This window comes from Etheostoma cragini, chromosome 13 (genome assembly GCF_013103735.1).
Source record: "Etheostoma cragini isolate CJK2018 chromosome 13, CSU_Ecrag_1.0, whole genome shotgun sequence".
NCBI classification, from domain to species: domain Eukaryota; kingdom Metazoa; phylum Chordata; class Actinopteri; order Perciformes; family Percidae; genus Etheostoma; species Etheostoma cragini.
In genome coordinates, this window is record NC_048419.1 from 10,949,772 (window position 1) to 10,971,027 (window position 21,256).

A 21,256-nucleotide genomic window follows, 5' to 3' on the forward strand; every position below is an offset into this window, starting at 1 on the left:
TAATAGAAAACTAGTTTCAAGATGAAAGAAATCATTGAGGTTTTAGCACTTTTCCTAGGTTTTGCAGGCTGGATACTGATTTTCATATCTTTACAAGATCAGTATTGGAGAAAATCTTCCGAAGATGGCAGTGCGATTACAACCTCCGCAATCTATGAGAACCTCTGGATGTCTTGTGCGAGTGATTCAACAGGGATATTTAACTGTCGTGACTTTCCATCCCTTTTTGCTCTTCCAGGTAAGTCGAAGTACCAATTATCTGATAGCTGGATAATCAATTTTCCATAACAAATTTTTGGTAAAGTCACTTTTTGGTAACTGCTGTAATGTAATCTATTTTAATGTGACAGTTTTTGGTGATTAATGAATTAAGTAAAACAATTTGCTTATGTTTTTAGCAATATTTTATATTTCAGCTATTTGCATTTTCTCACTGCTGTTTCAGCTTCATATGACAGTTGACTATGAATTTCCAGTCTGAATACGGCTTTGTCAGATATCTGATTGAGCCACGTACCATTCTTCCTAGAAAAGTGTACATGCGTATACTTTAAATGCGTAGACAGACCAACTACACAAAAAGAAAAATAATACACATAAAGTATTTAATGCAATGATTGTGCCGTAATCTACGGCCGCAGCTGTGCAATCTAATCCAACAGCTTGGTAAAGTTTGTGAAGCTTGTAAAGTTTGAAGGTGTATAAGAGGAATTTACATCCACCCAATGGACATTTCTATTGGACTAATTACAATATAGTTTTAGATAAACACATTCTTAATCAAAACCACCTCGTTAACTTTAAAAATAGTATAAGAGGGCTGTTTAATTGCACTAACATTGTACAGGTGCTTCGTTTTACATTGCATCTTTAAATGTATCCATTGTGTTAAATGCAATGCACTGCCACTTTACATGTGGTAATTGCATACTGGTTAGTAGTTTTTGTGAAATGGTGCCTTCGATTTTCAATGTACTCTTACAAAGATAATGTCATCCAGTATAACAACCATGAAAACAATGTCTTTAGAAATGTCCATAAAGTCAACTTTGACACAAAGCAGTTAAGTCAAATGGTTCTAAGTTCCTGTGATTGGGTTTGAACCATTTGGAACGGAGTAAAGTAAAATGTTTTTTGTATGTGTAGCCAAAAGGCTGCAGTGGTACTTAATCACCATAATGATAAAGGTCTGACAACTAAAAAAAATGCTACATTTCTTAAACTAAAGAAGACAAATCCTTTGAGCTTAGTTGTCAGACAAGCAAACAGATTATCTGCGGGGCACCAAACCTAGTCATCTGCTGGACGGGATGGGGTGATGCACCCCTCAGTCCCGCTAACCTACCCATCATCACTCGGGAAAAGGGTGAAGTGAGGAGCCAAAATGAGCTTTGAATCCATCAATAATGATTTGACATTATTAACACAGTGTTGAAAGCAAAGGTCAAAAGGTGAGAAACTGCTTTAAGTCTATAGATGTTGGTAAGCAAACTTGAAGGGTTAGACTTCCTGTTGTCCCTCATGTTGGGTCACGCTAATTTCCATGTGGCCAACACAGAAATGGTTTAAGCAACCACTCGTAAGAACTGCTGTGGAGTAGAAAACAAGAATGTCTTTACTCTTCAAGCTGTATGAAAGTCATATAACTAAACAGTTTGACTCCAAACCATTCATGGAATTCAGCTGAATCCCTTTACCACTGTATCCAACCCAACAGTGGAAAAATGGATGTTCTTATTTGCCCTTGCTCTCCTTGATGTATAGAGGTTCTTAATGTGCCTTGAGAAGCCTGTCAAGAGCAATCTGATGTGCTGGCTATAATCTTTAGTAAAGGCGAGTAATAAAAGATATGATGAAATAAGAGAGCACAACCCCAGTGAACCCAGACAGAAAGATAGATGCTCATAAAATAATAATAAAACCAAAGTAATTTCTAAGAATGCATATTGATACCAATTTGTTGGAAACTCTTAACTACTTTGCTAAACATTTACAAATGTGATACAATAGACAAGTGCTGAATTTCTATTTCTTGTACTTTATGTACAGTATATGTCTACTTAACATGTGTATGTGTTTTTCTGATGTAGCACAGGAATTTACCCCAGTGTGGGATTAATAGAATCTATCTTATCTTATATTATCTTATGAAACACGTGAAACTGAATGCCCAGGCCTTGCCTTGAACACCTAAGGTACTATATATATATATTCTGTCAGTCCCCCATCTCATCACAGCCAGAAACATTTGCTTTCCAGTACACACATACTGTGTCTGTTTTGTTAAAATGGGGAATTAAAAATGGTGTATTTGTAAGGAATAAAACCGGCATGGCTGCCTTTCAACCAATTGAACACAACCTCACTGAAACTATAGTCCATATATTGGAAAGGGCTTGATTTTGGATATACAGTATTAAAGAAAATATCTTTTCTGAAGTGTTGTGGCTGAAGTTGTATTTTGTTCAGGCTTTGCCCTCTTAACATGTCAGTTATTAGCATATAACCAGGGTTACTATCAGTGAGCGTCTAGGAGGCTTTCACCTGCAAAAAAAAGGATTGTTGTTCTTGTTGTAAAAGTAAATGTCATCTCTTTGACAAAAGCATGCATTTTTAACACAATAAGAAATAATGTGAAAATGTGACGCTTGCTACTACTAATGCACTTACGCATTTTGATTTAATTTAAAAGAAATTCCACTAATTAACCTTGACAAGGCACACCTGGGAAGTGGAAACCATTTTAGGGGACTGCCACATGAAGCTCATTGAGAGAACACCGAGGGTTTCCAGCACTATCAAAGAAGCAAAGGGTGGCTACTTAAAAGAAACTAGAATTTAAGACATTTTTTCAGTTATTTCAGAGTTTTTTGTTAAGTACATAATTCCACATGTGTTCATTCATGGTTTTGATGCCTTCAGTGATAATCTACAATGTAAATAGTCATGAAAACGCATTGAATGAGAAGAGGTGGTTTCAAACTTCTGGCCTGTACTGTATATGTATGTATATATACATATGTGTGTGTGTTTGTCTGTGTGTGTGTGTGTGTGTGTGTGTGTGTGTGTGTGTGTGTGTGTGTGTGTGTGTGTGTGTGTGTAACACATTGTAACAAGAATTTGTTTTCTTTTTTTTTTACGTTTGAACACAGGGCATGTTCAGGCCGCACGGGCACTCATGATCACTTCCATTGTTTTTGGGACGTTTGGGCTCGTTGCTACTCTCGCAGGAATGAAGTGCTCAAAAATAGGAGGAGAAAACTACGTCCTGAAGGGAAGGATCGCTGCGATTGGAGGAGTGTTCTATTTACTACAAGGTAAAGGCTTGGGGGTGGATGTAATGACCACATAACAAAAGAAAGAATTGTAAAATGTTTGGTCACTTTAATTGTGTTGTGTTTATGATGAAGAAAAGGTTCCTGTGCTTATAGACACAATCAAACAGCACTAAACATCTAAAAGGGTAAATCATTTCTCTCTCACTCCAATATCTCTGTGTGCAAAAGATCAGAAAATGGGTCACCAGTTCAAAAGTTTATCCCTACTCTAACAAATCTGCTGATAAAGCATGCCATTCCCGAAGATATTTAAATGTGAGAATAGGTCACACTATGTAAAATACACAAAAGTGATTTGGTGAGCAGACACCGGTAATCTCAGGAACACATGTGTCCAAAAAATAAATACTATTCCATCATTTTAGTTTAATTTGAACGGCTTCATGGTAATCACACATAACTTGTAGAGTAGATATAAATGAACAAGCGTGTACCTTTGCTTTACATTACGGGCTTCATAAATAATCTTGTATTGCATGAAATGGTTTTAGCCCCCTTAGGACATTCCTAACATGGCTTACATCACATCTTTATCTAAAAACCCTATTTTGACCTTGTTAAAGTTTTCTTAGTCGTTTGCATGAAACTCAAAATAAATGGTCTAAAGTAAACCATGTGTTGTGTTTTGTAGGGATTTGCACCATGATTGCTGTATCTTGGTATGCAGCCACCATCACACAGGAGTTCTTTGACCCGTTTTATCCAGGGATAAAGTGAGTTAACACATCCCGCATGAGTAGGTCATTAAGTTGAAAAGAAGTAGAACAACAGCTGAACAGCACACAGTAAAATTATTCTTCACCAAGGATTAAATACTAATACATAGATGAAAATGTGTTCAATGTTATTGTAACACAGGTATGAGATTGGAACAGGCTTGTACATCGGGTGGTTTTCAGCTACACTTGCCATTTTTGGAGGTGCATGCCTGTTGTGTAGTTGCACAGTCAACACACCCGACGAAAAAATGTGAGTATGTGTTGCAGAAACGTTACAACGATATAAAATTCACCGGGTATAGTAGTAGAATTGATCCATACTCTCTTAACTTTTTGTGTTTTAGATCATATTCATGCCAACCATCCTCTAAAGAACACGTGCTGTTAAATACGGCAAGGTCTCAAACTGTGTCGAGCAACTCTGGAAGAAATGTGTATATCTGAGAGGTGATTGAGTAATGGAGTGAGCTACCTGGGTTGGACTCTATTCACAAACTTGAATGCACTATGAAAGGACATCTTTCACAATGTAAAGACTCATGATCACTGTGAACTAGTTTAAAAGCAGTACCCTTGATTTGGAGATTTACTGGCTTTGTCTAATCCAAACCTTTTAGTGACACATATTTACAGCATAAGAATTTTGAATGTTATGCATTGTGAAAATTGCATATGTAGTTACCATGGGCTTACCAAGAGATGTAGCAAAACAATGAAAACTGTGATACTACACTGTTATAATCTAGAATTTTACAAAATACAATTAGCTTATTACATGCTTGCATTTAACAATATCCAGAATGTGGTAGGAATCCCAATATAGGACCATTTATATCCCCGACAGCTTTAAAAAAACATACCTTTTAAAGGGGCTGTACTTGAAATATCAAAAAAATTAGACTGGTCTGGATGCAGCCAGTGGCAGGAACGCCAATTACTGCTTTAATAGACTGTGACTTAATAGAATGTGACTTCATTTTCTGATCAGGATGCCATTTCTCCTCTGTAGATTTAACATATATATATATATATATATATATATATATATATATATATATATATATATATATATATATATATATATATATATATATATACTTTTCCTTTTACTCCTTTTAATCATTGCTACATGATGACTTGTACATAATAAGAAAGTTGGATATGACATAACAAATCAAATCCTCTGACCTTACAAAAAACTTTTTTTAATCACTCTAACATAGCAAGAAACACTATTAGAAATATTTAAAACTCATAATGCCTTAAACTTTTTTTTTTTTTTACAATTTTGTCAAAGTCAGTTTTTGTTAATATATAAAGTGTTAGTGTAATCCTTTGTTATAACCATGTCCTCAAACCTCTCGACCTCAAATGTTTTCTGGTTGAGAAGAGAGAATCGCACTCCTTCCACAACACCAACATCTCCTTCAGAAGGATGTTAAAAACTCTAAAAGCTCTCCTCTCTGGCAACAAAAGTTTCTACAATCTTCTTATTAAATAATCTGAAAGTAAATAAAGCTCTTAAGTAAAATGGACTTAAATCTATCAAATGTATCTGCAATAAGGAGTAAATGTAGATTCTGTAGATTAAGAACGTAGCTGGATATACACTTGTCTAGTATATAATTGCAGTACAACAGGGTTTTCATATCAGTACATCAGTGTGATTTTTTTTCTTCTCTTTACTCTTACCTGTGAACCAGAGAACTTCAGTTGAAACAAATGTAAATCATTTTTATCCTTTTTTTACCTATCCATTTCAAATGTGAAGTGTTTTTATTTTTAGTGCTTTTACCTGTGTTTGTGTGGATTTCTGGTATGTTTTATACAAAAATAAATGTTTCTAATGACTGATTTTTTTAAACCATAAAAAATATTAATGACATAATGATTTACAACATATTCCATGAAAAGAGCTGTTGAGCAATGTGACTATATAAATGAAAAGGAGTTTGGGGTTACAGAGCCATTCTCTCCACTGAGTCCTTTAACCAAAGCAGACACAGAGCTGAATGCATCGTCCGTGTAGCCTTGACATTCCCTGACTGCCAACTCGGAGATGTCAGAGGATGTGATTTCAGACAGTTAAATCTGCCACCTATTGGAATAATGTGGTGTCACATTTGGAATTGGATTTACTCAGGACAAATTGTGTTGCTGGGAAGTTGGCCAAAATATACAACCATTATCACCATATCCTACATTATTATTATTAGTAGTAGTAGTACAGTGAATTACCTTAGGGCTGGACTGTGTCCAATATGCTGGTTATATTTTGCTTGTTTAAATAGTCACAAATGTTGATACAGTATACAAGATTCAAACAATTTTAGGAAATGATGTCTTTAAAATGAATTAACACTGCACTGAATGGAGACAAACCATATGCAAAAATGCCTACAACATGAATAAATTAAGGTCAAAGGTACTTTAATGAAATAAAAGTATATAAAGTTACATTTATAAAGTGTATGCAGGTCCTTGTGGTATTAAACATGATTTTGTTCAACAGAAGACAAGGTAGTCAGGAACCAGGTCTTACAAAAAAGTTCATGTTTAACAGCCTCATCTTTCACATCAAGACACATTTTCGTTGCCAGACTTTTAATCTTTAGGAGCCTCATTTGCTAAATTGTCCAGGTTTGGTCCATCAAAGCGTATAAAGTGCCATCCTTCGCTGGCGGTTAGGTCCTGAGCTCCTTTAGCAGCGTAGAAGTCTCGAGTGGGAGTATTCCAGTCCAACACAGACAGCTGCAGCCGCACACACTGCTTATTCTTCCCCACCTGAGAACATAAAGTCAGTCATGCTGTTACCTCTTCATCACACAGATGGACAGATGAACAAAGTTGTGCTTTAGTGGTCAACAAACCCATTTACCTCAGCAACTTTGCTCAGCAAACCCTTACCAATGCCCCTTCCTGTACAGGAAATCAATAAAAGTAAAACAAATGTTATACTTGAGGACAAAACAATTTAAAAAAATGCCAAAGACATTATCGAAACATTAGGAAATTAGGATTCCCACAACTAAGCAAGTACACAAAACACATTTTACACAACACTTTCTTTTCAGGTTACGTTGACATCTCAACACATACCTACCTCTGAATTCTGGCATCACGTACAGGTCCTCCAAATATACGGACCGCCCCTTCCATGTACTGTAGGTATAAAAGTAAAGGGCATATCCGACAATTGTGAATCCTACATGCACAAAAAGAAACAAGGAATCAAAAAGACAAGACAATTTTAAAACCTAAAAAATACAGTGCAATAAGTCTCTTATGTCTTGGATAAAAAAATGATGAATTGATTTCAAGTCTATGGATGCTCAGTCAGACTGCAGTCCCTGTGCAACCGCCCTTACCTACCTTCAGTTTTAGCTAAAAAAGAAACAGACGAACATCTGACACTGTTGATTTATGAGGCCGCATTTGAGTAGGCATCGTGATTTGTTGAATACTTAGTAGAGGTAACAGCGAGGGCACAGACCTGTTGTTAAATGTTGTTCAACAATTTACCTTCTTTAGATTTATGCTCCTCAGACACTTCTGCAACGAGGCATTCAAAGAAGGGATTTTGGCAGAAACCGTCCTGCTCCAGTTCTAAAGAAAAGCCATAATGTATTAATACTCAATACATACTCACTTACCCAAATGATAAGGCACATACAAACATTAATTTGAACAACATTAATTTTTAAACATTTGAAGATTACTTTATTACTTGTTTACAACTCTCCTCTTATTCACTCTCCAGGACACCCTGGAAGAAGCGATCTTGTCTCTCAATGGGACCTTTCTGGCTAAAATGAAATTGATAATAACAGCAAATTTGCAGGCACATAAAGACACTGCTACAAAATAGTCTATTAGGAAAGAAACAAGTTGAAAAGAAGAAGATGGTATAACTCCAGATGTGGATCACATCCTACATCCCAATTTTTCACATCTAAATCTTCAGGTTTCATCCAGACTAAGCTGTTTACCTTACTTGCACACACGGATCCTGTTACAAACCTGCATGAAGTCTTTTCTTCTATTCCTCTTTTATTTGTGCATTGCTTCCAATATGGCCAATAATACCCCTAACACTTGTTGGTAGATATTATCTTCAGTCAGCAGAGATGTCTATCATCTCATCCTTATGCTCATGGTGTGAGGCATACTTGTAGAACACGAGATGGAAACAATTTGGGGACCCGCTCTTCAAAACATTGCTTAACATTGTTACTAGTGGTCAAAAACCACTAGGTACCTTTAAAAGTAATATTTATGTATTGTACACATGATAGTCATACTTGTTGTCTGGCTGTTGTATTTATGTTCACCGCTCCTTTAGTAGGCAGATGTTGAGTAGTCAACAACAAGCCATTTCTGATACGATAGCAAGAGAGAATGCTTAAATACAGAAAATGTTTGCATGGCAAAAAGAAGAGCCATTACCCAGCCATAACCACATTTTTGAAAAATGTTCTCCAAAAGATTTGATTCAACACGTGCTGAGCTCTCCTGCTTTTTAAACAGAATCTCATCTCACTAGTCAATCACGGTTTTGTTCACATAGTTTATTATTTGCGCATGCCTGGTTACAAAGTCTCGCAATGCTCAACTAACCTTAACTAACTCAAATGGCACATTATACGCTTCAGGAAGACACCATGCGCAAACCCGGGACCACTTCTGCTAACTGATACGGAAGGCTAAATGAAGTTGTGGGCTTTTCTTAAAACATGTTCTATAATTGATAAGTGCAGATTTACCTTTATGAGATATCTTCACTTGGTCGGGCATGTTTTCATAAACCGCTAACTCCTGAAAAAAAGAGAGTGGGTTGTCAAAAGGTATACGTGAATGTACCGTGTCATTTTACAAATATACCAGTAACGTAACGGTAAGGTCAGGTTTAACGTTAACGTTAGCATTGTAAAGCATTTTAAGTTAGCTTCATTTTCGTATCAGAACGACTCGGTACTGAGCCTCACCAATATCATTCTCGATATTTCTTTGCAGTCTTCTTTTAATGCAGCACGTACTTTAAAATCCATTTTTGTTTAATGTACCACAGTCCACACTATTGTCTTCTACCTCTGAGAGAAATAAGTGTAATAGCGGTTTTGCGATTCCTAGGATAGCAAAGGCATATCCCGCGCTAATCTGCCTCTGATTGGTTTACCTGGTATTCTTTCCCTAACCAATCTCATTCCTTAAACCAACCAACGAAGACATCCAGTCATAGCCAATCAGAGGCAAAGTAGGGCGGGTCATGCCTTCGCCTTCCTAGGAAACGCAAATTTGCTTACAAATCACCCCGTTGAAAATAGGTTGAAAACGACTTTTGAAACTATAGACAGTTAAAGAAGTTGAAACATCAACAACAGGAAATAGTTCCGGTGTTGCAATTTTGTTTTCAAAATAAAAGATAGAGACGTCCACCACTAGTCAAAATCAAAGGGGTGAGCTATGGAGCTAGTACAGTGACAGTAATCAGTGGTATTGAAAATAACATGTGGCATTGAAACAACACAAATCTGCACTGAAAAATGTTGAACTGACATATAAAACACAAACATCAAAAAAGAAATAATCTCACAATCCTATTATATTATTTCACTTAAACATTTGTTTGTATTATGTTTGGTTTTTCAATGTCAATCTACATTTGTTCTTGATGTGTTTTCAGTGAGTTTTTTTTACACTGTTAACATTTTTACGTCACTGTTTTTGCTGGGGAGGAGCCTGAGGGGAGGGACAAAGAGGGCGTGCTTTACAGGTAATTTACATAGATTACAGGCAAGAGACGCACCTCCACAGGATCCTCACAGATAGCTAAGTCTCCCACCGGGGATGTCAATCTATCTTCTATAATATAGTATTTACAATAACAGGGATTCCTGTCCTTTAGGGCTCCTAAGACCAGTGTTATTGCTGTGTCTCTCATTAACTCCGTCACGTGTTCACTGACATCTCCTAAAACTGGGAAACACTTACTAACTGCTTGACTGTTAAGTTAAGGCAGTTAGTCAGTAAAGTGGGGCGGCTGTGGCTCAGTGCTTGCCAGTTGAAAGGTTTGTAGTTCTGCAGTCCCACTGCCTGAGGCCTGGATAACTTCTTTTGTGTAATCTGGATGCAGCGTTTTTTTTGTTGCATTTGTTTTTGTGGTTTGTGTGCTTTTCTTTTTGCATTGTCTTTTATTTGCATCGCGTTTATGTATGTGGTTGTGTACATATGCAGTGCGTTTGGTGAATGCTGCACATGTTGTCAAATTAAGGAAGTTGCTTACTTAATTTGCTTGTGTTTTGTTTTCTGAAGTTGCAGGGCGTTTGCCCCGATCAGCCACCGTACTCAATACATCTATGACTGAGCTAAGGAGAGACAAAAGCGAGTCAAGCCTCGTGCACCAGCAGTAAAATAGCTGGCTTTTACGTCACTCATGGGGTTTAAACTGGCTTGTGATCACTGATAACACCAAGCCTGTTTCAGAGAATAATGTGGTAGCAAACTGTTTAAACAGTTATACAAGATATTTTGGTGTTCAGATACAACACTTGATAAACAGTCAAATGTGCTGATGGCAAACTATACAGAATCATAATTTTCTTATGTTTTTTATACTTAAAAATATATATATATATATATATATATATATATATATATATATATATATATACACACATATATACATATATACATATACATAACTATGAAAAAAAAGACATCCAGATAAAGGATTTCATACAAAATCTGATTTATTTTAGAGTAAAAAAGAACATGAAATCAATTAGAATATAAGCTGAAACATTACAGATCTCACAATTGGACCTCAGTTTTCATTGGGCATTAACATATTTACAATGTCTAGTCACATTTGTTTATCTGCCAAGAGTTCAGATATTCCCCTTCATACCACTCCAGAGTTGACCCCCTTTAAGTTCAGCCCAAACAAACCTCCTTGTGTGTTCAGCTGCACCAACATGGTAAAAATCTCCTCTACCTATTTAAGGTTCAGTGTGGCGACTGTGTGCTCGCTCCAGGAGACTCGGACCGGTCTAGCTTCAACGTTGCTTCTAGCGGGGTTGAGGAAATTGAGGTTGGAAGCACGGAACTCTTACTCTCCAAAGATGAAGAGGCAGACGAGGGCAGAGATACAACTATGTATTTCTGCATTGGTCGCGAACTTGTCAGTCCAGGGCCACTGCCAGACTCCAGTTTTACCAAAGGCTGCAAGGCTGAAGTGGCGCTGGGAACAGTGCTAGTGACCGGTGAGGCTGACTGGGAAGAGCTGAGGGTGATTACCTAGAGGAAAGACAAAAGGATAGGAGGTAAATTCATACTCTAAAGAGGTTTCACTGAATCCTGTAATTAAATCCAAGACCTGCTAAGTGTCACACCAATCGCAGCATTATTGAATACAAAATATAAATGTTTAATGTCTATTTTTCTGTATTTGCTTTCTGGATTGTCGTTTTCATATTGTAACACATAAGATATACGTTGTATTTAAATGTTATCACCGCAGCTGCTTTTTTGAGATGGCAAATCAAAGATACAATAATAATAATATGTATATATTCCTTTTGATCATATCATTTTATAAATACAGGCACAACGAGGAACCCTGTGGATGTGATTGGGGTAAAGTGAATCAAAAACCTGCTGAGTTGAGGAGGCTCCAGCACTGGTTGCCATGACGATGTACTTTGTTGCCGGGGGAGACGGCTGTGATGGGGTCCCTGGTCGAGGAGTCATCAAGGTGAGGGAGCTCGGAACCTTAATGATGCTGGGAGTGCGCGACCCCGCCGACCCACTTAGCCCACTTTGTGAGACAGTAAGGGTGGGACGAGGCTGCAAAAAAGGATTCATGATTCAGAACTGAACAGCTGTGTGCTAGTTTACTTGCATGTCATTTCTGCAATAACTCACATTAACTCTGGACTGTAGATAAAATGCCTAAATTGCACAGATTAAATATATACATATATATATAAATGCTTTTATGGCATCTTCTTTTCAAAAGTTTCCTTCAGTATCCAAGTATTACACGTACCTGTGTGATTGTTAATGTGGTTCTGTTGACTTGTTGAGCTTGCAGGGCTGCTTGAGTCCTGGCCTTCATTACATGGGAGCAAAGCATGGGTCCGAGGTAACCATAGTCTGTCCGATACTGCTCCATGTTGTCAGGCTGAGGTCGGATCTTGGCAATAACACTTGCACAGTGTTTCTTTGAAAACAAAACACATGTTAATATGAAACAGTACTGTACTGATACAAAGTAAGGAACAATTACTGGTGGATGTCATGTTGTAGTGAAATGCTTTGACTGAAGTGTATATATGTATCAATCTGTGGGAAGTCTACTTTTAAATGCATTATAATCACACATGTATTACCAGTAAGAGGCTTTGAACGTGGTCCGCTCCTATCTTATCAATAGTGGAGACCACTGGTCCTTCCATCACTGCTTTGATGCGAGCACCCTCTATAGTAAGCCGAGGAAGGATCAACGTCTTAATCACCTGCAGGGGACAAAATCAGGAGGTTGCTGCCAATTGAAAAAGAGTAAAAATGATAAAGATCGGAGGGAAAAAAAGAATCCAACTCACATCAGGTCCTAGTTCAGCAAGTCCAGCAATGCAGCCGTAACGTGTGGTCCACTGGGTTTTGTCATCCAACCAACTCTGAGGAAACATGTCCGTCTGGTTTAGTATGTTTAAACAGTGGTGTTAACCTTAAATTTAAGGAGGGTAACATGTATCTTTTAACAAAGGATCATCCCAAAAATCCTGTATCTGTGGCTAGAAAAAGAACTTGTATAAACTATCCATGGGTTTTTCTTTTCCCATCTTTTTATCTCAATGTTTTTGGGAACAAAATATAAAACACAAAACCCACCTTAGTGAAAGTCTTGGTAATACGGGACTGGATGTTGTTGGTTGTAGTACTAAAAGTTTTACAACTTTGGGCCATGAGGCGAGCAGCAAAGTCTCGTAAAGCCCAGTGGTTGTCAACATCTGGTCGCAAACACAGCTGCTTACTCACAATACACGTCACAACTGCTGGGATGAGCTCATGCAGCTGCAAATACAGATAGAAAGATTATACCATTAGGATAAAAGTATACAATGAGATTCAATAAATAACATTTTGTTTGTTTTCTGTACTTACGTATTTCTCCAAATACAAGGTAGGGTTGTCCATTAGAGCTTTGACCATCCGCATTAGATAAATCAGTAGAGCCAAGTTGTTTTGCACCACGTTCACACGGACCTGTAAGGAGAGCATTAAGTCAGTACTTTCAGCAGAGATATGCTCAGGTGTTTCATCTGAGGTGAGTAATGTTTTAGAACATTTGGAGAAAATGTGAAGAAAAGATGCTCACTCCTTCAGAAATAAATGTGCTGAATCTTGGAAGCATCTGATACAGTCCAGGATCTGTAGCAATGCTCTGTAAAGCTTCCTGGATGAGAGGAAACATGACAAGTGACATGACAGAAAAGGTTAAAACTCAGTTTCAGTTCAGTCAGTTTGGCAGAATTCTACAATTGCCCATACTATTTCCTGCTTGCTGCGAAGTGTTGCAATTTCTTAACTTTATAGCCAACTAATGAAACCCACCATGTAATTTCATGTCAAGAGGAAACAAGGTAAATTACATGGTTACTCATAATGTATACAATAATAAATCTTATATACAGACAGACAAGCAGGACATACAGCTCTCTTAGCTTCACAGGAGCCCACACACGCTTCTGTGATTTCCTTGTAGTAAAGCTGCTGTTCCACAGACAGCTCATGAGTGCTGCGTGGCTTCAACCTTATTAGACCCTTATCCTTTCCTGAAAGAGACAGAGATAATCAAACAATTAGCGAGGGAAGAAAAAAAAAAAACAGGTAAGGGGACAGATGAAGAGAAACGTTGAATTATAGTATAAACACAAGGTTCTGACCTTTGCCATCAGCAGCCGTTGCCCCCTGACTCTTGCCTTGAATCGTACCTTCTTCCTCCTGACCAGGTTTGACGACTTTAAGGGGCTCTGTAGATTCAACCTTTTGTTGCTCTTTTGGTGCTGAAATAAAAATAAATAAATTGCACCCAACTTTTAGTTTTTCCTAGATTTCTTTTTCATTTTTCTTGTGAGAGAAGAACATTTAAACAGGGCTCACCTGGTGGTGGATTTTCAGGAATGGAAGGCTGCACCCCCTCAATGCTTAACCAGTGGGCTGTGGATTAACAAACACACATGCTGTATCAGCTTCCAGTCACAACAAGAAAATACAATATCCTGGAGTATAATGAACGGCATGTAATATTAAATATTTGGGTACCTTTGAGAGACACATCTAGTGGAACTCTGGGGAGTGGTGTGTTAATAATGTCACTGAGGTCGACTTCCTTTTCCTCATAGAAATAAAGTTCTCTTCCACCACCACTTGCAAAGCGAAAAGGGATAAACTCTTGCGACTGGAATCCATACAGGGGCTATAACGAGAGAAATTAACTTAGAAGACATGGAACAGAAACCCCTTTAGACTTTCCTTCAAACAACATCTAGCAAGTGGTTTAATGAAAAAATAAAAGTTTAAAGTTATCTTTTACCTCCACATTTTTTAGTTTGAGAGCATTATCTATGTCACTGGTAGTTAATTTACGTCTCTTCCCATGACGCATGAATTTGAGAGCATCCTACGTAAAGGGGAGAAAGGAAAAAGACCAACGAGGACTTTAAATATAAAGCTTATATATTAGATTTGAGATAAAAACATTCAAGAATGTGGTTTCAAAACAATTTAGAGACCCACAAACAAAATATCTGGTTTAAAGATCTGTGATTTACCTGTGCAATTTCTTTAATTCTGTAGCTGACTTCTTCACTTAGGGCGGTGCAGCTTTCCTCCTGTAACTGTCCCACTCCCACAGACTCTGCCATGGCCTTCATGGATTCTGTAGGTAGGGAGACCGAACACTGCTTCTGCCGACGTTCCTCCGCCATCGCTAACAAAGTACACAGGACTGTGAATATCACCCCTCACATATACTGTACACAAAGAAAACTCCGGGTATAACAGTTTCTGTTCTACAAAAGTGTAATACTTTAATACCAATACTAAACACTCAAGGGGTCTGAAGCCACAAACAACATCTTCACATGTTATGTGATGGTTTAGCAAACATTATGTGGATTTATGTCTACTTCTAAAGACACAATTGATTTGCACAAAATGCATTTGCAGTGTGTCTTCAGCCCCATTCCCCAAATGTAAATACGAGAAAGCATGTCTCATCATTTAGATTTTTATTTGTTACCAATGAAACCATCGTCATTGTGTGTTCATGCACGTAGGGTGCTACTTAGGGAACACCACTCAATCACATCACTGAAGGAGCTACAGGTTTCCATGGCTGGGATTGGAGGCAATGTGCATGCAACTGGGTGTTTTACTGCAGCTTTATGGGATGATGACAAAAAGTAAGTTAATGCTAGTTTGTGCCAGAAAGCATTTGGGAAACTTATCTAACAAAGTACAAGAAGGTTCTATGGTAATGAGCCCAAAATGACTCTTTATAAAAACAAATGTTTAATGTGCCATAAGCCACACAACTATTCAACATAGCAACATGAATGCATTAGGAAAACAACCGCCAACATGAAGCTAAAGCAAGAATGGTTAAAAAAAAAAAAAAAAAAAGTATGTCTTAGAGGGGTGAACTCTCGACCGCAATGTTTTTAGTTTTGGAAATACACTTTTATTTTTGGCAGGAATTGAAAGCGCACTTCATTATCCTCATGCAACTTTTCGAGAAAAAAAATTCAGGTGTCAAGATGTGCAAAGCTAGCTAACAGAGTCCTATAAAGGCAGTCATTTCTACAGCAGATGCCTCAATTATATATCGACTTGAGGGGATGTGTACTTAACAATTGTGTATTTTATTTACATTGCAACATAAAAACTGCAAGGTATTAATAATTTAAAAAAAGGTATTGCAAGTTACTTCATGTGTGTAAACAAACACAGAACACTCCAAAGAAAGCGGGTTAACCACTCGGACGGAATAACAACCAACTAACTACACACCATACTCAAGCCACATCTAAAGTATATTCATGCAAATGCAACAAATTAATATCAAAATAAGAACCGCGCTAATTTCAAGCCACTTAATGACTGCATAGTTCTTTAATATTAATTTACAGTGAGCTAAATATGCGTTAGCTTGCATGCTAGTAACTTAGCTTCCGTTGACATTTTTACCTGTGTGAAGTTGTCCTCTCCTTTCTGAGTTCAAGCAGTAACTTACAAGAATAAATCCAGTCAATGTTGAGATCTGCAACAATACTTATTTCGCGAAGCAAATTCTTCTCTGTGAATATCCATCTCCTAATATAAATAACTAACTAATTCACCGATTGAAGCTTGGACCTCCGTTCGTGAATTAGCGCTTATGTTCCATCGCCATTTTGAGTCACGTTCCAGTTGTGATATCGCGAGACTATAATTGAGGACCTTACTAGTCGTTATTTGAAAAATAACGTATTACAAATAATTGAGGAAAGTTTGTTTTAAATATCAAAATAACCAATACCATAATTTAATACTTTCACATAATAACTGAATTAAATAAGTAAATGTCCCTTTGGAGATTACCGTCCCTCTAACATGGATGCATTGGTGTCCGGAACTAATGTTATCCTCGAGCTTACGGCGGGGACCTTATGTTGTAACAAGGGAGACAAATGTCAGCGTGGAAGGACATTTCAGGAAGAAATCATGTACAGAGTTTTATTCCGTACTGTATACAGTGCTCGAAATTCTTCAGTCAGTGTCTATAAGTCGTGTGTGTTGCCAGCTAAATGTAACAAGGCTGCTACTCCAGTTTCCAGGTGAGCTTGGTCTGAGTGAACAACGAGATATGTGAGGATTTTTTATTTAACGTCAGCTAATGTTACTTTACGTTACTGGGTTGTTTTGGGTAACGCAGTGACTTTGAAAAACGTTGTACATTGACAACAATGCACATTCGAAATAGCTCGATTCGTGTTGAATGCTTTCCATAAAAGCTGTGGAAGGGGCACCTAATGTTAGCTAACCTCCACTGATGGGGGGGGGGGGGGGGGGGGTACATTTTGATTTGGGCATTTAATGGAACAACTGGTGCATCACTAACGGGGTGTTTCCATGGTAGCATGAAGTAACTACAAAACTATATGAATTTAGAGAAGATGGTCCCATCCAACAGGATAAGTAACTGCTGAAGTAAAAAAAGCACGTTGTAAGATCAGTTACATTGACCACTGTCTATATGTGATGTGAGGATAAAAAAGCCAACCAATGAAGTGTATGTTATTATTTAGTAATTTTTGTAATATGTTGTTATTGTCTTTGCTATCATCAACCATATCATGTAGCAAAAAATCTCCTGCTACATCATGATGTTAATTTAAAACAGTATTGCCCACCCACTTACAATAATAGTTTTGTTTTATTATTATTATTTTTAAACTCATTTGATCCCTTCTGATTCCGACCCCTATAATACTGAACTGTGTTCTTCTAGGGTTGCAAATGGCGGTGGAGTCAAAGCCCTCAGCTCAAGTTCGGTCAGGTTCTGTGAAAAGAGAAATGATGTTACGCCCTCTAATCAAGATCAGAAAAGAAATGCAGATAGAGATGCCGATGCCACAGAAACTTCAACTTCGGTTATACAGAAACCTGAAGATGACAGCAGTGTCATCAATATGGTTGAACAAAGGAAGGAGGAGCCAGTACTGTTAAAGACAGAGGATGGGAGTACCACGAAGCAGCAGGTGGATGTCAAAGATGAACAGGTTGTGGCAACGCCACAACAAGGGAAGACTGATGCAGCTAAGAGTGGGAAGGAGAGTCTCCTCAATCTTCTTGGAGCCATGAGAGTGGAAGTAACTAATAAGAGGAAGCTCAAAAACTTAAAAGTGAAGCCAAGTTATGAGTCTGCACCCAAGACAAAGCCAGCAGCCATGGAGAGCACTATCAGTATGTTTCAGAAAGCTACAGTGGAGGCTTCATCACAGAGGTGAGAGACAGTTTGAAGTTATTAGTCAGGTTGCATTGCCACATGGTCACTGTGGCCATTGATTGTGTTGCAAGTTTAATTGTTTCACCTGTAGATTTTGCCCGAGAACTTGTTACCTACTTCAACCCCAATTTTGGGAAGATATCTGAAGCTCTGGGGGTCTCTTCATCTCCTGTGTTTTTTAGTGAGACACTGGATCCTGAGCTGGTTGCAGCTGTGTCTGCTGCTGCTTCCACTCTGCCGGACCGCAGCCAGGCCGAGTCTGAGCTGCTCAAGCAGCTGAGGCAGCATGAAGCTGTTACTCAGGCTCACAAGAAAGGGAACATGAACAACCTTGGGTATGTGTCTAATATGTCTCCAGTATAGGACACAGAATATTTAAATTAGATTGTTTATATGATTGATATAGTTTTCTGCTCTTTAATTCTGTGTAGTGGAAAATAAAAGGCCTCATTCACATGTTGTAAACATTAATCCAAGAATATCTTCTCAGTGTAATCATTGCTGACATGAAAGTAGGAAAGAATCCCAACCGACAGAACGCTCGGCCGGCTAATCAGATCCGGTTTGATGAGGACGGGCAAGGATACAAACACGACAGAGGGATCACAGCTGAGCTGGACGGTGTTCGGAGAAGGCAAATACGTCATTCATCATGTTTCACTCAGATAGGTTTTGAATTGGACAATGTGCTTAATGTGTTTTATTTTTTAGGAAGAACTTGTTCTCGGGGAAAAGACTTAACATCTTCTTCCCCACTACTGGTGGAGAAAATGGAGTTGAATCAGCAGTTGGTAATAAGACATCTTGATTTTGTATTAAGCCTAATAGGATTTATTGGCTTTGTTTGCTGGGTGGATAGTGTTATTTGTTGACTATTTTAGTCTTCTGAAATAACAGAGAATGGAGCTTCATAAATGCTTATTACCATGAGAACTTTTTCATGCAGGCGGTGTCGGTCTGTCCTATATAAATTTGTTGTGACATTGCCAAAGCTCTCAGTTCTAACTTCATCCGGACGTCTCTCTCATTTTTTCAGCCCGGCCAACTTTATGGGACATGGACTTTGCTAATCAGTTGTCTCTGTCAACCAACCAAACACCCCGCAACGGGCTCGAGGAAATGATCCAGTGGACCAAAGAGGGAAAAATGTGGCAGTACCCAATCAACAATGAGGCTGGTGAGTAATGCATGCTATATTCTAGCTAAATGTAAGGATAAGGGAAAAAAATGACACACTGACAAGAGTGTTTTTGCTCTATGTCAGGCCTCGAGGAGGAAACCAGTGTCCCGTTCCATGAGCATATCTTATTAGCGAAACACTTGGAGGAAGGTTTCCCACGTCAGGGACCAGTGCGTCACTTCATGGAGCTTGTGGTGGCCGGCATGTCCAGAAACCCTTACCTGACAGTCCAACAGAAGCGGGAACACATTTCCTGGTTCAGAGACTACTTCCACCAGAAAGAGGACGTCCTCAAGGAGGCTGACGTTTACCTCAACTGAGCTTAAGACAATTGCATATGTTTTCCCATTTTCTCATATGGGCTTTGCCACTATGATCATCTTTACTCATACAGGTTGGATTTCTTAACTCTTCCAGGAGGCCCGCTAGAGCGGACTGGCATCAAGTCTGTTTCCTGTTGGCCAACATTGAACAGTATCTTCTGTTTCTAAATTGTTAATTAGACTGTAGAACCACGGTTAAAATATTGCTATTACAAGTGCTTGTTTATAAGATTACAAACAATATAAAGCATCAAAAGTACAATCATGGCTTTTTGCACTGATCATCTGTTCAGCCTTTATTTGCATAACCCAGTACTAATGTAAAAAAAAATTAACTGACTATAACGTCTCAGTGTTTTTTGTGATACACAGGTGGTGATGCACAAAAAATGGTGTGTTGCATTACACGGTATGGTTAACTTGATTACAATATTGATGTAAAATGTTCCATTTCGTATCAAGGCACGTTTGCCGATCAGGTTACATTAAAAAAAAACAGTAGACCGTTTAGTTTGATGGACGGTTAAAGACCTTCATATTCAAAGAAAACAGGTCGATGAAAATATTTTTGTATTCAAAGGTCAAACAAACACCTGTGATCGGGATTAATGGTGTTTTCCATGGCAAGTTAAACAAGTATAACTTATGTGCAGCATCTAGGACCTCAGATCAGTTTCACAGTTTGAGCTTAAAAAGACCTTGAACCGTGTGCCCTTTGCAAGGGAAGTGCTTTTAAAGTCAAAAAACATGTTAACAATGTACCACGCAGATTCCATTTGGTCTAAAAACACCCTCGGCATCTATTGTCTGAGAAAGTGTGGAAAATAAGAGCTTGACAGTTGAGAGTGCCCCATTTCCACATTTTGTTCACTTTTCCATAAACACATGATTAGCATGATAACATTTTGGCAACTTCCCGACTTGTATGTGTTTTTGTGTGCAAAGAACCCTATTTCATACTCAGAAATGTCTCATATGCAAGTCAGCCAATAGGTGGCACTACTGCCAGCTATGGTTCACAGTCATTGTTCCAGATAATGTTTGGATTTCTAACAACAAGGGTGGGACCTAATTATTTTAACAAAAAGCTACCTCTGCAATGCAGTAAATGTATTGGAGTAATTGTATTAACTAATATGATAAAACTGGGTATGATTGACCAACCTATATTTAAAGTTTCAAAACATTTAGTGAAGTAATGGCAGTGTTTTGGATATCAATTTCATAAATAGCGGGCCCAAAACACCAACTGAGGACTGGACTATTTATGAAAATTAGACCATTTGTGGGACACACTAAACTACACATTATAAACAAATCCTCTAAAATATGACATCTTTAAAGAGATTTTAATATGAAAACGACAAGGGACAGGGTGTACTGTCCATTAAAAAAAACAGTACATATACTGAAAGACCAGATTAAATTAAGTATTTGCAATGCGGGAGTTGAACAAGATGTAGGCCTAGTGCAAAAAATTCAGCAATAATTATTTTTATTATTTGGTTATAAATCTGGTGTTAATACATAGGAAGCCTACTGTATTTTTTACTTGCACACCTTAGCTCATACAAATTTTATTTTTTTGTCTTGCTGTCTGTCATGCGGCACAGTAGTTAACACAGTAACTCATTACAGAGAAT

General features: G+C 37.9%; 4 protein-coding genes across 6 annotated transcripts; 2 read left to right on the plus strand and 2 right to left on the minus strand.

Annotated features, from left to right (window-relative positions):
- The first annotated feature begins 21 nt into the window (after positions 1 to 21).
- On the plus strand, positions 22 to 5,003 carry LOC117956090 (claudin-15-like). Its single transcript, XM_034890938.1, has 5 exons — positions 22 to 238; positions 3,153 to 3,317; positions 3,970 to 4,051; positions 4,197 to 4,307; positions 4,402 to 5,003. Exons 1-5 carry the CDS (start codon positions 22 to 24, stop codon positions 4,499 to 4,501), a joined length of 675 nt encoding a protein of 224 aa, XP_034746829.1. The 3' UTR covers positions 4,502 to 5,003.
- A 1,467-nt stretch (positions 5,004 to 6,470) lies between these two features.
- sat2b (spermidine/spermine N1-acetyltransferase family member 2b) lies at positions 6,471 to 9,345 on the minus strand. Its single transcript, XM_034890667.1, has 6 exons — positions 9,043 to 9,345; positions 8,821 to 8,872; positions 7,580 to 7,663; positions 7,161 to 7,262; positions 6,936 to 6,976; positions 6,471 to 6,841 (listed from the first exon to the last, which is right to left on the minus strand). Exons 1-6 carry the CDS (start codon positions 9,103 to 9,105, stop codon positions 6,662 to 6,664), a joined length of 522 nt encoding a protein of 173 aa, XP_034746558.1. The 5' UTR covers positions 9,106 to 9,345; the 3' UTR covers positions 6,471 to 6,661.
- Positions 9,346 to 10,781: 1,436 nt separating this feature from the next.
- taf6 (TAF6 RNA polymerase II, TATA box binding protein (TBP)-associated factor) lies at positions 10,782 to 16,544 on the minus strand. 3 transcript variants are annotated; one of them, XM_034890149.1, is made up of 15 exons: positions 16,310 to 16,544; positions 14,893 to 15,050; positions 14,655 to 14,741; positions 14,384 to 14,537; positions 14,222 to 14,278; positions 14,005 to 14,124; positions 13,772 to 13,893; positions 13,437 to 13,514; positions 13,223 to 13,324; positions 12,950 to 13,132; positions 12,661 to 12,735; positions 12,448 to 12,573; positions 12,105 to 12,278; positions 11,711 to 11,902; positions 10,782 to 11,353 (listed from the first exon to the last, which is right to left on the minus strand). In XM_034890149.1, exons 2-15 carry the CDS (start codon positions 15,046 to 15,048, stop codon positions 11,063 to 11,065), a joined length of 1,917 nt encoding a protein of 638 aa, XP_034746040.1. In that variant the 5' UTR covers positions 15,049 to 15,050; positions 16,310 to 16,544; the 3' UTR covers positions 10,782 to 11,062. The 3 variants fall into 3 exon arrangements, with proteins under 3 accessions (XP_034746040.1, XP_034746041.1, XP_034746042.1); XM_034890150.1 differs by having other exon boundaries at positions 11,063 to 11,353; positions 14,893 to 15,068; positions 16,310 to 16,538; XM_034890151.1 differs by having other exon boundaries at positions 11,063 to 11,353; positions 14,893 to 15,083; positions 16,310 to 16,538.
- A 120-nt stretch (positions 16,545 to 16,664) lies between these two features.
- mrps31 (mitochondrial ribosomal protein S31) lies at positions 16,665 to 19,878 on the plus strand. Its single transcript, XM_034890152.1, has 7 exons — positions 16,665 to 16,938; positions 17,613 to 18,107; positions 18,293 to 18,445; positions 18,601 to 18,744; positions 18,822 to 18,901; positions 19,147 to 19,287; positions 19,375 to 19,878. Exons 1-7 carry the CDS (start codon positions 16,715 to 16,717, stop codon positions 19,608 to 19,610), a joined length of 1,473 nt encoding a protein of 490 aa, XP_034746043.1. The 5' UTR covers positions 16,665 to 16,714; the 3' UTR covers positions 19,611 to 19,878.
- The last annotated feature ends 1,378 nt before the right edge of the window (positions 19,879 to 21,256 follow it).

Excerpts from the sequence above, each read along its gene's own strand:
- LOC117956090 (XM_034890938.1), top strand. The coding sequence starts at position 22 with ATGAAAGAAATCATTGAGGTTTTAGCACTTTTCCTAGGTTTTGCAGGC. Across the intron at positions 239-3,152 it reads ATCCCTTTTTGCTCTTCCAG|GGCATGTTCAGGCCGCACGG; the intron begins GTAAGTCGAAGT and ends GTTTGAACACAG. Across the intron at positions 3,318-3,969 it reads AGTGTTCTATTTACTACAAG|GGATTTGCACCATGATTGCT; the intron begins GTAAAGGCTTGG and ends TGTGTTTTGTAG.
- sat2b (XM_034890667.1), bottom strand. The coding sequence starts at position 9,105 with ATGGATTTTAAAGTACGTGCTGCATTAAAAGAAGACTGCAAAGAAATA. Across the intron at positions 8,873-9,042 it reads AAATATCGAGAATGATATTG|GAGTTAGCGGTTTATGAAAA; the intron begins GTGAGGCTCAGT and ends TCTTTTTTTCAG. Across the intron at positions 7,263-7,579 it reads GGAGCATAAATCTAAAGAAG|GATTCACAATTGTCGGATAT; the intron begins GTAAATTGTTGA and ends TTGTGCATGTAG.
- taf6 (XM_034890149.1), bottom strand. The coding sequence starts at position 15,048 with ATGGCGGAGGAACGTCGGCAGAAGCAGTGTTCGGTCTCCCTACCTACA. Across the intron at positions 13,894-14,004 it reads AACGGCTGCTGATGGCAAAG|GAAAGGATAAGGGTCTAATA; the intron begins GTCAGAACCTTG and ends TGTCTCTTTCAG. Across the intron at positions 12,736-12,949 it reads TTACCAAGACTTTCACTAAG|AGTTGGTTGGATGACAAAAC; the intron begins GTGGGTTTTGTG and ends ATGTTTCCTCAG.
- mrps31 (XM_034890152.1), top strand. The coding sequence starts at position 16,715 with ATGGATGCATTGGTGTCCGGAACTAATGTTATCCTCGAGCTTACGGCG. Across the intron at positions 16,939-17,612 it reads GCTGCTACTCCAGTTTCCAG|GGTTGCAAATGGCGGTGGAG; the intron begins GTGAGCTTGGTC and ends GTGTTCTTCTAG. Across the intron at positions 18,745-18,821 it reads CTGGACGGTGTTCGGAGAAG|GAAGAACTTGTTCTCGGGGA; the intron begins GCAAATACGTCA and ends TTTATTTTTTAG.